Genomic DNA, 15,371 nt, shown 5'->3' on the forward strand with positions numbered 1-15,371 from the left:
CGAACTAGGATAGCAGATATACTGGAAAATAATACCTTGTCTCCACAACTGTCCAGGCATATGTCCAACGTACCTCTCCCAACGACCCCTTGCAACACTTTGCTTAGAAATTCTAGACTCCGAGCACGGTTTCCTAGAATATTTGACCCGCTCATCAGACATGAGGTTATCTCTAACTTCCAGAATAAAGTACCCTACAAACACCCATCTAAGCTCAGTCACACCACTAATAGTAGCACCGACAAGCCCCACACAAAAAGAACTAGGACCCACATCAGATTAGCCGCTCTAGACAGCATTACCCCACCGCCCCCAGATAAATTCACCCCTTACCTTAAAGGAGCCTTAATAAATGCAAGATCGTTAGTCGCTCATGCCACAGAAATAGCTGAAGCCATCTTTACAGAAGATTACGACTTTATCGCAGTCACTGAATCCTGGCTCCACAAGGCAGATGGCCCTGCACTGTCCCTAGATGTACCAAATAACTACACCATCCTTAGATTTGACAGAGGCGAAGCCAGAGGTGGGGTACTAGCTATTATTGCCAAAACCAATCTCTATGAGAATCTCAACCTCGCCTAACATTAACTCTTGTGAAGTTATGTCAATCAAAATACCCACAGCCAACTCGCAAGCGTTGAACATTCACCTTATATAAAGACCCTCTGGCCCCATTAATACTTTCATTGAAGACCTCTCCTCGATCCTATCAGAAAATCTAAAGGATACCTCCCAAACGCTACTGTTAGGAGACCTTAACATAGGCTTTAATGATGCCAATGACCAACCGGCTTTACCCAGAGAGTGAACGGGCCAACTCATAATAAAGGGAGAAGTCTCGATTGGGTTGCAGATCATAATTGTAATGTCTCCATTAGCTCCATCTCACCCCCAATCTGGACGGACAACTACCTCATATCTTTTAGAATAGCAACCAAAAGACCCACCTTACAGGCACCTCCTGCCCCTCCCACATTTACAAGAAACAAGAAAAATATTACAGTAGAAAAAATACTCTTGTGTATCCTGCCCACCCTCAACTCCCTACCTGACAATATGGATCCTTGCATCCTAGTGGAAGACTATAACAAAGCTATGAACAGAACTCTAGACAACATCGCCCCGCTAGAACTTAGAAATAGTAGGCCCAAAAGCCACCTTAACAATTGGTTTACTCCCCACTTAAAAAATCTATGACCAGACAAAAGAAAATGCAAAATTGCTTGGAAACTTCATCCCACCGCAGAAAACAAACTAAAGTTAACAAAAATATCATCCCAATACAAGAAGGATATACTTCTGGCCAAACAAGATACCTATAATACTAGAATCACACAAGCAAATTCTAGCACAAAGGAACTTTTCACAATTCTAAAAGAACTAGAAAATCCTATCACAGTCCAAGACAACTGTGTCAAAGATAACACATGGTGTACAGACATCCAGCATGCGTTGGCTAACAAAGTGGGCAACCTCCAAAACAAAATAGCACTAAAGGAAGCCTCACTAATCGTCACCAAACGACCACCCAATAAAACAATTTCACCTAAAACTAAGCATGTCACCCAATTTCACTTGTCCAAAGTCTCCATTATAGAAGTTGAGAAAGTTATTCTGGGTCTCACACCATCTAACTGCAAAGGTGACCAATGCCCAGCACAACTTATCAAGGATGCTGCAAGGGAGCTAGCACCTTTCATTACCAAATTTATTAATGCTTCCTTCACATCCGGCACGATGCCTAGCAATCTTAAGGAATCCTGGGTACTCCCTCTTCTCAAAAAACAAACGCTAGACCCCGCCATACCGAGGAACTACAGGCCTATCACCACAGTGCCATTCCTACTGAAAATCTTAGACAAGGTAGCATATATCCAAATCCAGAACTTCCTAGAACTTAACCAACTCTTAGGCTCCCGTCAATCTGGTTTCCTGCCATTACACGACACAGAAACAGCTCTCATTGATCTCAAAGCCCAAATAGAAAAAAATAAGAGACAATGGAAAGCTTGCATTACTCCTCCCCCTGGACCTGTTGGCGCCTTTCAACCTGGTAGACCACAACGTCTTATGTAGCCACCTGGTCTCAGCTGCCCACTTCTCCAGCGAGGCTATAGCGTGGATACAATCGTTCCTCAGTGACCGAACTATGAGAGTCTTCTCACTGTCTGCAGCCGCGGACCCCATCCCCATCACTTGCGGGGGTGCCCCAAGGCTCATGTGTTTCTCCAACTCTATAATATATTCACCAAGTCCCTGTTTGATGAGTTGGACTGTCTGGGTATCACCTACACCAATTATACAGATTATACCCAGATCCTCCTACCACTTACCGGGGACTACTGCAAGGATTCAGCATTGGTGAATAGAATTTACAGCATCGTTCAGACATGAATGGCCACTCACGGCCTCTGTCTGAATGATGACAAAACAGAGCTTCTCATCCTGGGATCCTCATCCCTTCTTACTAGACTTGGCACAAACTACTCATCATTCATCATTGATGGGAACCTTATCAAGGTTGCCAAGAAGTAAAAACATTAGGTTTTTACTTAAACTCCCCTTTAACATTCACTAAACAGGTAAACTCCCTAGTATCCTCGACAGCATACACATGTAAACTAATTAGAGCTGGAAAACACTTCCTCTCCCCAACAGCTGAAGACCCTAGCTAGAGCTCTCATTATATCCAGACTAGACTACTGTAACGCTCTATACATTGGAGCGAATAAATATATTACCAACAAAATCCAGATACTCCAAAACCATGCCCTCAGAGCTGCACTCAGTATCTCTAGGAAATAACATATTTCCAAAACTAGAAGAAAATACAAGTGGCTATCCACACTGGAGAAAATCAAACTAAAAACAGCCTCCTTCATCCACAAAAGCCTGAACAACAAAGCCCCACGATATCTAATAGAAAGATTTGCAAGAAAAATATCTTCTAGACCCACAAGGCTAGTTAACTCTAACTGCCTTCAGGTGCCTCACTTCAAACTATCCACTATTGAGGGTACCCGTTTCCCAGTTAAAGCAGCTCAACTATGGAACTCACTACACTCAGAATGGACCAAACCGTTGCCAAATTTAGACAAAATCTGATCATATGGCTCTTAGAGAATGCTGACAAATTAACTTGCAGAATTCGTCCACCCGTGTAAATAACTGTAAATTTCTTCTGTATATTGACTGTTTATATTTTTCCTACCACTACCTTCTCCATGTACCATACACCAATAATTTACTAGACTAGAGGTTTTGCATTATTTGTAACCATTGTAACCTGTGTACTAAGCTGTGTGACTTCTTATTGCTTGCGCCCTGATACCCTTGGGTCTGGCACGCATAATAAATATTAAACAAACAAATTTATCCTGACCGGGAGTGTTAACAAGTGGCAGGTGTGTATAGTTAGGATTACGTGCCTGACTCTGCCTGGTCTCATTAAAGGGACAGAGCCATTGCAAGTCAGTAGAGGTAATCTTTCTGGCCTCATTCCTCATCTTCCTCAGCTCAGTAGTGTTGTCAATGTGAAGTGGGGAGGAATTATGGGAGCTGTAGTTTCCCATAAAATAAGCAGGGATAGGGGTTAGATGGGTTGTGGAAAAAGGGGGATACCATGTTTTACCATCATGTGCTTCTCCCCCAGTCTCCCAGGACCCCTTACGCAGGTGATCCTCCCTCGCTTGTCCACCCCTGGGGTCAGGATCCAAAAGCAATGGCCTTTCCCTGGCCACCTGAGTACGGGATCCCCGGGCACTAGGTTGTGAAACACCCTCTGGTTTTTCACAGTTAGTATGCTTTTTATCTTTGCAGAGCTAGTGGGGCATACCTTTGGTATTTTCCCCACTTCAAGATAGGATTTCCTTTGAATGTCAGTTCCCAAAACCATAAAAACCAGGGAGGAGGAAAGAAGCCAAGCTTGCCTGTACACCAGCACAACGAAGGACAAGCCCTTGGCTTTAGCATCCACATGATTGCATGCAGAGGGGAGGATGTATAAGGCAGTTTGGCGAAAGTCTGCCTATCTGCTAATGTAGTCCACATCCGGAGAACAGCCAAGTGAACATCACTTTCTTGCCACTATGACGGTTCCATGATTAAATCTATGTTGATGTAATAGAAATCCCAAAAGCAGAGTTCAGATAGAACCCTTCTCCTAAGGTTTCAGATAATTGACTTTTCTGTACCACAAAGCAGAGTAGAAGGAGGCAGGCTTTGGTCTCTTGTTAACAGAAACCGAAAATGCCACACAACTAAGATAGAGGGGGAATTTAAATATGCACTGTTTTCTTAGCAAGTCTCAGACATCTACAGTAAACGTATTTGTGAACAAGTTAATAGCGTATTTATTGCCAGATCAGAATTCTGTATTGAGATAGACAATTTTGGCAAGATTTGTCCAGCAGATCAGGATTCGATACATATCATAGGAATGGTGATGTCAATGAGAGTATGGAACAAAACACTTTAAATAAAACCTCTCTCTCAGTGCATGTGCTATATGAACAATGGGTATGGTGCTGAGAGCTAGGAAGAGAGGTCCCCGACATCATATAGGTCGGGATTGGAACTACAGAGTACCCACTAAGCACACGGATGGGGAAAAGAAGCGCAAATGGCTAAGACCACCTAGGAAACCACAAAAGGTGCAGGAACACTAAGGGGACCCTAAAAGGCTCATCCATCTTGACTCTAATGCAACGCAGACGTATTGACGGAGTCACAATAATGAATCACCGGCTCCCTATATTTGTCAGTGTACTCCTCGTATATGGATACACAGATATCTAGTTTTTCTGTGCTGGATAAGAGATCGGCAACGTATGTTTGGGTTCTGGGAGGGAATCACAATGGTCTCTCTTAGGAACATAACAGGTTCACATGTCGGTTAATAGAGCACCTTGGAAACTGTAAGTTGCCATGACAGTAACCTCCAAGCTTGTTCCATTTTTAGACCTCTCAGTTTGTGAAAATCCTGCAGGTACCTTAAAATATCCTCTCTGCTAGATCTTCTGTGCATGACTGGATGGATCACAGAGTTAGGCAACACGGTGCTTGGGATAAGACTGGTCTGGTTTGAAACGGATGTTCACCTGATGGATCATTTGCCAGATAGACGTTCATTGACTGTGAGTCCTTCATCATTCGGGAAATTCTGTTCAGACAGAATGGGCAACTGACATCAGGGACTCTGCAAATAGACTTTTAGATACAATGTCCACAAGTTATAGAGTAGCAGCCTTCGGCTAAAGGGGAATCACACACAAAGCACATAAGTCTACAGGATGATTGGTCACTACTCTGTGTGAGCAAAATCATAGGGACTCCAAGGCAAGTGAGCTTCCCGGAAATGGGACCAGCAAAACAATTTTCTTAAAGACAGTGACCTTTGGCATAAGGGCTAGGCTGGGAACAAATGTGATTCAGAAGTTCAGGATAAGTCAGGATGTTTTAGCCGGCGTCCCCCTTCCCCACGTTTTTAGCATGGACAATGGTGGACTCTCGAGCACAGCACACTCCTGGGCTTCTCCAGTACAAAGTTACAGTTCCTTTCAGCGATATTAGGACCTTCAGTGGTCAAGTCTCTTTTCTACAAAGTCTCTTGCTGCTGAGGGCCTGATGTGTCAACAATAACAAAATAAAAGTTCCTTTCAGTACTCTTATACGTTGGGTGATGACTCTTCCACCCTGGATCCCCCTCAGCCGAGCTCTGATCTTCTCAAATGTTAGCCTCCCTCTGTCGGGTTCACAACGGCCTTTCACTCACAATCTCTTCATCTGTAGTATTCACAAGTCTCAATGTCCTTTTAAACAATCTTTCACCGTGGACATCCCTCAGCTGGGTTCACCCTTGTCAACACAATGTTCACGGGGTTATCGTGCTTCACCCTGCTTTGCAGGTATCCCTCAGCCGGTGGTTTACATTTGCCAGTTACAGGGTTCGCTTTGCTTTATCACAATGCAGGATTCCCTTCCCTTAGCTTTCCTCTTGGTTATGGGTCAAAGACTTTCGGCTGTACAAGGGGTTTTACTCGACCCTTGTATGACCACTTTGACCTCCTACATCGGTCCCCTCTAGGGCCTCCTGGTATCTGTACTTTTAAGAAAAGGGGACCAACCAGAGTCTTTCGAATAAGCGCCCATGCGGCGCCGGACCACTCTGCAGCTGGTCTTTACCTGCGTTTTTAAAGTTACGTAACAGATAAGATCTTTGTTCAAATCATGTTGCCATTTGCAACCTTCGCTCAACACAGCTTGGTCTATTATCGGTTCTCCCTCTGACTCACCGGCTGCGCTGAAACTCATTGTCATTTCTTGTTTCTAGAGTCAAGGACGGTACCACGGTAGCAAGTGCCTCCCTCTGCCTTGATCATCAGTGTTGGAGGGCTCTGTGCACCGTTGACATCTGCTACACCACACGCTAGCGTCTTATAATTCTTTTTTCTGAGGCTTTGCAGGTCTTCGGTCGAAAAGGGCAAGGCCACTTCCCTTCTTGTCCTTTCCAGTATTGCTGCCTTTTTCCTCCTCTTGAACTGCCGTCCTGGCACAGCTGCCTCCTCGTGTGTTTTTACTTGCTCAAATTGTGCTCTCGCGCTCCACTGTTTATCCCTGTGGGGAAGTGAAAGGGCCGTCAGGTGTGCGTAGTTATTGTCAGTTGCTCGACTCTGCCTGACCCTTGTTTTGGGACATGTCAAGAAGACGGCCTTAGTGTTAGTCTGTTGTGTTTCACAGTGTAAGAAAGTGTTCATTTCGGAAAGGGGGTATGGGTAGAGCTTCTGAATATCCTACGGGGTAGGATGGGGAATAGGTGCTATAAGGAAAGGGGTACCACATCTCAACCGTCTGTGTCACACTTCCACTCCACGAGGACCCCCCCGCCCATCCAGGTGATCCTCCCGCACTGAGACACCTTCAGGTTTCTCAGAGAGCCGAAGTAGATGATTGAAGGCAGAGAGAAAGTCAGTTGCATATGGGAAGCAGTATTCTAGGCCCTGGGTTTATAGTAATGTGGTGCTGGTTTGGGGGCATAAGTATGCACTTTACAAGAATTAATATAACACAATACAGGCAGAGTCTTGCAGGTACCCACACTTCAACATGTATTTTAACTTAATGCTGTTTAACGGTCCTCTGGTCTTCTGCTGCATCGATACAATTGGTTGGAAGGAAAAAAAGAAGGTACGTAGAAGCCTTTCCTTTAATCAGCAAAATTTTGCAAAGAAATGACCATAAACAAAACAACACTGGCAAAGTAGGGCTTGAGATATATTTCAATTTTTATTTCCTTTAAGTTTCCAATACCAAATTCAACCTGTGCAGAGGCCTTACCTTTTCATTAGACACTTCTGGCAAGAACTGCCCTCTTTTGAGGATGTCTTTCTTCAAAATTCTTTCAGAACAAGGGAGTGAAGGAGGGTCTGGGACTCTACTAGGAGATACAGTATCAGGCATTAGATGTGGATTAACAGTGCCCTAAAAGCAGAGAAACTGCAGAAAATCATGGTCAAGGAGCACTGTAATTTAACAAAGGAGAGATGCAAATAAAATTAACAAAGGAGAGCTGCAAATAAAACAAAGGGAGCCAGGACGTTGCGGATGGTGGAGGTGAAGGGCATATTCAATCATAGAAGGCTAATGGCACAGAGATGCCACAGTATTGACAAAACAGAATAGAATGCAAGGGCAGAGTAGGCCTTGTCAAAGAGAAGCATTGTGGGACCTCAGTTATGGACTTAGAACTGCCCGGGAGTCGCAGACCTTAATACAAGCCTTAAATTATGCAGTAGATATTCAATAAAGAAATAACCGATGTAAAAAATGGACAGTGAGATGTTCAGCATGGATACATGGCCACCCCATAAAACTCACTAAGAAAGTCAGCAACTACGTCTGGTCCAGGTTGGTAGGGCAAGAACATGATGTTAGGGTATGTGCCTTAGAGGAATAGGAAGAATGACATTTCCTGTGTACCATGCACTTGGAGTTACTATTTTCATTTCTGTATAGGTTGTATACCCGTTTTAATTCTGCTAGGCATGGTTTGGTGGATCCATGTCAATAAGGTGTTGGTTGTAACGCAAACGGTTGGCAGCAAAGACCTTCCTATTGGCTTGGCTGGGAACTGCATGATTTCATAAAGTGCAAGGTCAGGTGTTGCACAGAGTAACCCAGGCATATGCTCCATCCACAATACACCACCTGTATGCCTCACACCTCTTCTCTGACCCAAGGAGAGACAGGGAATGGATGTGCAATACTGTAATTGAAAAAGAAATATCAAATGGACACAGTAGTAGAGCTACTATATGTGGGTAACTAGCTATTCTTTCAGCACTGGCTCGTTAACACTTCTTTGGAAATAGATTACTATGGTAAGAATATTTTGTGTAGACTGCTTTGGTGGAATTCACTGAAAACACTCTCCAAAATGGAGTACACGAGGGAGTGCTTCATCCAGTAAAGGTGGATGAACGTGAAAGCTCAATTTGGTGGCCTGCACTATTGAAGTACAAAGCTAAGTCAATGGACTGGGCTGCCTCTGTTCAGGTGGCACCAGCGTTTTGTGAAAAAGACAAAAAACATTAAATGAATGCAGCGAAATTCCCAGATGTGCCTATCCGACAGTGATTAATACATACAGCAGCCAAGGAGTAATGGATAACGTATTATGACAGATCACTGCCCATGTCTAATAACTCACAAGGGCAATTTGTAATCAGAAAATATGAGAACATCATCCCGTTACTCACTGTTGAGGAAACATAATCTGAAGCAACCACAAAGAGACCTGAAGGATTACAGGAATTTCGTGCTAAATCCATGGCTAAGTAGACCATGGTGGGTCCTGTGAACAGCTATTCACAAGAACTTACAATTGTAAAGGTACAGTTGAACACGATAGGATGGAAGCTTCATTGCAAAGGCCTAAAAGGACACCTTAAAGAGAAGTATGTCAAGGACATCGTGCCATGCCACCAGATCATAAGCCGTATCAAGAGTAATACAACCGAGAACATTTCATGTAACCACACCCATTAAGGAGCAGTGAGGGAGGGCTCTAGGAAGGACTGGTGTAGTGTTTCTTTGGGTCAGAGAGCCCAGATGAGGCTGTCACATGAATTGGAATTATTTACCAATCATCCTGACAGAAATAGCAAATGTTGAGACCTCTTGACCAGGCTTACTACAAGATTCCAAAGGCTCTGAATAAAGGAAAAACTCTGCCTAAACCCAGACCATATGGGGTGGAGAACAAAGCAACCAAAATGGCTTAGGAGAGGAGGTGTCCCTCAAAAAGCCCATAGAGGAATATACAAGATTGGTTCCCTGTGGTGCGTATTGCAAGCCAGAGGAATACTTGTCAGCAACTACATACCTCACACCATCAGCAGACAAGGAAGGAAGAAGGATGTAAAGAGGGGAACTTGCAATTTATGTATCTGATTCATCCAGAAGAATACATGTTTTGTTAAGGCAGGCAGCCAATAAAGTGGAACTAGCTATGCCTTCTCCAAATGAAGACCTTTACACTTTAACTACAGTACTAAGGCAACATTGTTTGTCCTAACAGGAGTTGGCAGAAGCAATACCAAGAGAGGTTTATGTAATAAGGCTAGTGCAGGAGTACTTAATAGAAGGGCTCACGACAAGTGACCAGGTTTCATGCATCCAGTTCAAGACTTAATTTTGATGACTGCCTCAAATGCCGCAGATGGAATGCTCCAAATGAAATTTGTATTTGTATTTATTAAGTTTATACTTTACGCCAAAGCGCTGCACATTTTAACAACAGGGTACATTTAACACTTTATCAGGGGAAATGAAAGTTAGTAGGTTGTAGGTCTTCTCAACTCATAAATGAAAACAATGGCCAAGCAGTCTCAGATAATGGCTTGGCACAACAGCTTGGCATATTGAGAAATCTGGCATGCGCACTTGTAAACATTCTTTCATTAATGGCCACAATGCCGTACAAACTTAAAGGAAAAGAAAAAACAACTTGCATGAAAACAGCTGCAGTCTCATGTTAATATCCATCGTTTTCTTTCAAGCTGACAGAATGAGGAACACAAGTAAACAAATCAGAAAAACATCAGAAAATACAGGGTAGTGTTTAGGAGTATAAGCCTGTGTTTGTGAAGGTGTGCCGGGGCGTTGGCAAATGACATTCTCTCCTGCCTACTGGAAAATAATTTTTGGCAGGTAGTATGTATTAGCTCTCTGGTGCTGAAGGCCAATGGATACTAACATTAAACAGTGTAGACACGGATGAAGACAACATAGCAATGACCTCTTTAAATGTGCAATTCACTTCTCTCGGGATCAAGATACTGTGCTTCATTATATGGGAACGGCAGTCCCACACCAAATTCACTTGGAGAACTCTGGTTCCCTTTCATCAATGATACAAGTGGGACTAGAGCATCCGAGGCACTGCATTGGGTTAGCTAAGAATCCATCCTCTAAATAAATGTGAGGCAGTGGCCCCTGCCAGCCACATGTGCTTGCTATCCGCAGAAGTTCAATCTCCAGCTCTCAAGTTCACGTTCATTGCATGCATAATCGCCATGCATCTGCCGCTCCATGAATCATCTGGCGGATTTCTCCTTATGTGCACTATTTTTAAATACCCTGTGGAAACCATATTCGGACATGAAGTGCTAATGGGAACAGAATCTGCATTCCCTAACAGAGTGAATAAGGGGGACTTCAGACCACCGGCTGCCCCAACATGACTTAAGTGATGATGCTGGTCTGCAGTCATTAGAATAAAACAGTTCAAAATGCGATCTGGGGTCTTTTGGATGGAAATGAGAAGATACATGCACCAATTGCTAACACACACAGAGCCACAGAGGTTTGTGTTGAAGGCTCAATCCGAGAGGATTGTGGTGATTCAATGCACCATTCTCTAAGAGAGCAAGTCTGTCATTTTATTTGTACTTTAGATCAAGAATAATTCCTGGACCAATATATGGTCCAGGCACTAACAGCAGTGACTTGGAAACCATGATTCAACAATACAATACATAAAGGCACACAGATTTCAGGCAGTGGTCTTGAAAAGCAACCCTTTTCCCACTCACTGCTGACTATAAGACAAGAATTCAGTCCATGATGGTGGCCACACTGCATTATCCTGCCTTTCACAGAATGTTTAATGACAAGCTAATAGAGAGAATGGACCAGGGATCCCTCAGATGTTGATTGGATAGTGTAGGAGTTTCTACAGACTCCCGACATCTTCTCCTGGACTATTCTGTAGTTCAAGGCAAACTTAAATGAACTCAACCAGTTGACGTGTCATGTTATCTTCTCCAGAAAGAAAGCACAAACTATGGCAAGAAACTGAAATATGGACCACAGCCATGTTCAATAGGTTGGCCTCCCTGTACGCTTTCTTTGGCAATATCTTAAAAAATCTCTAGCCAGAGTTCTTTATACGGGGACATGGTTTGGACCTAAGCTAAAAGGACCACCAAAGAAATTGTGAAACTACCATCATGTTAGGAGGGAGTAGCTGTGAAAACAGCAAAACATTCAGCAAATAAATGTCCACCTTACCATACTTTCAAAGTGGGATTTGGGGGGGCACGGACATTCGTGCTGAAGAATACTTTCATTAGGCCAGATAGAGCGCGGCCATGGAATGCCCTCAACGCAAACAGTGGGGCCACAGAACCGGGAATGCATTGCAATGAGAATAAATAACACCCAGGCCATAGCTTTCTCAGGAAACTTAGAAGACACATGCACTCTTCTCTTTAAATACAAATAACACTAACAGAGTGCAAGTCTGTCGCTCTAAATATAAAGGTATTTAAGCACATGCCTGCGTGCTTCTTTAAATATGAAGGTCACTCTGAGTACGCCAGAGTGCTTCTTTAAATGTGAAGATCATAAAGTATATAAGATTGTGTCTCTCAATATACGGGTTGCATGAAGGCCTGTTAATACTATTAGAGGAAATGAAGGGGGGCTGCAACAAGCACCATAATGGAGGACAGTCGCGCCGCTAGGGTTATCAAATAATGTGCACGAGATGGTGTTAACAGTGGGTTGATGTAATCCAACCCACTTGTATTTATTAGAAAGGTAGAAAGGAAACAGTCTGCATGTGTTTGTTATGGGGCTTCAAATGTGATTGTAGGGGGCAAGACAAACCTAAGGCCATGATTTTAAAAGATAAAAAGACTGGAGGTCAAAGAGTCTAACCATGGCAGAAGATATTGCATTAGCGGTGCACAAGCAGAAGCCTTGATAAAATGGTATCTCATGCCACATTATAAAGGTCCACTTCACCGTCCATTTCATTATATATATATATCAAATGCACATAAACTAATATACATGTAAAAGTAAAAATGTACACTCGTATGTACACACACACACACTCGCACACTCACATAAAAAATAGAACAAAAACATATAACACATCAGCAACAATTGAAAATAAAGTGTCCTGTAAGCAGTAATTTGAATCATACTGTATCACAACCTTTGCTTTGAGCAAGGCAGATATCTCTAGCCGCACTCTCAACAGTGGCTTCCGACCCATGCCACGGGGGGTCTGGGAGTACATCTGAAGGCACTTTACTCCTCCTTCACGTTGAGGGGATGCGCAGGTTGGTGAGAAACAATGGAGTTGGCAATGAGGAGTGGGTGTGACCAATAGAATTGTAAACCACACTGTATTTCAGAGAAGGGCCATAAAGCAGAACATAAAAATCCAAGTATTCACCCTCCCTTTCTCCCTACGCCCAAACAAAAGATGCACACTGCAAATGTCTCTTAGTGTTTCCATGGAGCGGAGAGTGCCGTTGTAGCTGCCGTCTGTATCATAGCCTCTCTGAACAATGTAACTTTGTGAGTTCATCTGCTTCCTCTGGCTCTTTGTCCTCTTTCCCTATGGCTTTGCTTAGCCTGCCCCTTTCGTTGGCCTTTGCAGGTTCCCTGCGGTGCTTCTGAGGGGCAGGAGGTGTATCTCTGGCCTCCAACGAGTCAGAGCAGTGGGAAGATTTGTCAGAACCATGCACAGAAGTCACCAGACTGGCAATCTCATCTGTTGGGGAGCGGCCAATGCTGCCATCCACCTGAACCCGGATATCTGGTGAGATGGACAGTTGGTGGTGAGGTACAATCCCATTGTCTGTGCACTTTGGGTAGAGGAACGTCTTCATCTGACCTTTGCCCTTGACATTGACAGTGCCCCGATAGTCAAAATCATAGGCCATCTTGGCGAGAACACGGTAGCTCTCCTCACTCACCTGGATCCGACACTCCACCCCAGTGGTGTCCATCCGGCTGGCAATGTTCACGGTGTCACCCCAAATGTCATAAAGGAGTTTTGTAGTGCCAATCACCCCGGCTGTTAGAGGGCCATGGTTAAAGCCAATGCGCAGTTTAAAGTTAAACCAAAGCATGTTGTTGTTAAAGTCATCAACCACCCTCATGGTCTCTTTGGCAAATTCGAAGAGGGTTTGGAGGTGCCCATGAGGGTGGCTGGTATCTTGACACTGTGAAGGGTTTAGGCCAGAAGCCGCCATGTAGGTGGCACCAATGGTCTTTATCTTCTCAATGCTACTGTAGTCTGGCTTACTCAGCAGCTCATCAAAGTCACCAATCAGTTCATTCAGGACGCGATAGCACTCTTTGCCTCCTTCATAATTCTCCTCGTAGAACTCACTGAAGTTGACGATGCTGGCAAAGATCACGCCGGCATTGTCATGGTTTTTGGAATAGCTCTGGGAGACCTTCAGTTGTTCCGCCACATGGTATGGGATGATGTTCCTCAGCAACCAGTCTGCTTGATCTCGCATGCTCTGGATTTTTGTGCGATGGAGATCGGCTTCCACATCTCCGTGATAATGGAGTCGGTAGCTTACTTCAAATTCACGATTCAGGAACCAGACCAAGAGCAGGAGGAGGAGGAAAGCAAGGATCACCTCTGGACCAATTCGACATGCTGGCTTTACGTAGGAGGTGGAAATGAGGCATGTGGGCATCCCAGAACTATAAGAAAATGAGAAATGGTTATTATACATATGCATTATTTTCACTTACAAATGTCTCTGAACACATACAAATATAGAAGTTAATTTCCCATGATTATAATTATTTTATTTAAAAAGTCAATAGAAACTGGCTACTTCCAAAGCACTGCGGAAAAGGGATTGTGTTATCAGCACATTTGAGGAGTTTGTTCACAGTCTGTGTCTGGCAGATAATCAACTTGCAAATCCTGACAGTTTATCAATGCCTGCTATGAGAAACCAAGGGGTGTCTGACCGACTAGTCCCTTGGGATCTGTCATCCAGGTGGCCGGGGCATGGCCATCGCTATTGGATCCAGACCCCGGGGTGGACCATTGCGGGAGGATCAGCTGGATGGGGGGTCCCTGGGGAGTGGGAGTGGGGCACCCGAAGGAGAGATGCGGTTTCCCTACACCCATTTCCCTGTAGTACACCCTCATTCTATATACTATCTAGGAACCTTATCCCCCCCTTTCCTACACACACGCTGCTGCATGGATCAAGTACGTCAGAGAAAGACAGACTCACACACAACCAGTCCGTTTGACATGTCCCAATATCAGGGTCAGGCAGAGTCAGGCACTTAACCTTGATGACTCCCACCTGAATCCTGTTCCCTTTACCCACTGGGATAAAAGGCGAAGCATGAGAGCACCCAGAGAGCAAGGAGAGCAAGGCAAACAAGGCGATCTGCCAAGGGGCGAGAGTAGGGCTGTGGTCAGGCCAGCTTCATAGTGAAGGTCGTGCAGACTTTTTCTAAGGAAACCTCCCCGCTAATGCACAAGCTGAAGGCGGGTCCTCCTTCGGTTGAACAACTGAGTTGGGAGGAGGCGAGCTGTGCGGTACTGATAGCCTTGGAAACGCTGGATGAATGGTATTGAGCGGCACCAGTGAGTGAACTGTGAGACCGGCTGGGGTTATCGAGTGAAAGATATCAAAGCGTTTAATTAGGCTTGCAGGGTTTCGTGAAACTGTTGGCGGGAATACATTGTAACCAGAAGGATTAATGCAGAAGCTGCTGGTGTCATAAAACCATAAGGGTAGCTCGCAACATTGCCAATATGTATAGGATAACGGAGTGGTTGGGTAATAGAATATTACCTTCTCAAAAGGCTCCGCACACAAAGTGAAACTATTAGATTGAAAATAAGATAATTGGAAAAGACTGCAAATACCAGAAGGCCTTAGGAGAGGCGAACCAAAGTAACAGAAAGTCAAAGTGGTCATACAAAGGTACAAGCAAAGTTCTAGTACAATCGAAAGTCTTAGACAAGTGGGAAACGAAGGGAACAATTGCAAAGTAAAGCTAAGTGAACTGTGTTGTAAATG

General features: G+C 44.1%; 1 protein-coding gene across 4 annotated transcripts in view; it reads right to left on the reverse strand.

Annotated features, from left to right (window-relative positions):
• Positions 1 to 7,268: 7,268 nt before the first annotated feature.
• Positions 7,269 to 15,371, reverse strand: part of ADCY9 (adenylate cyclase 9) — a 725,821-nt gene continuing 717,718 nt past the window's right edge. For all 4 annotated transcript variants that reach the window (XM_069646827.1, XM_069646826.1, XM_069646829.1 and 1 more), the window contains exon 11: positions 7,269 to 14,022. In XM_069646827.1, the coding sequence (XP_069502928.1) occupies positions 12,849 to 14,022 (1,174 nt within the window). In that variant the 3' untranslated portion in view covers positions 7,269 to 12,848. The remainder of the gene's footprint in view (positions 14,023 to 15,371) is intronic.

The sequence above is a fragment of the Ambystoma mexicanum genome, chromosome 2q (assembly GCF_040938575.1).
Source record: "Ambystoma mexicanum isolate Mex_15411 chromosome 2q, UKY_AmexF1_1, whole genome shotgun sequence".
NCBI lineage: Eukaryota > Metazoa > Chordata > Amphibia > Caudata > Ambystomatidae > Ambystoma > Ambystoma mexicanum.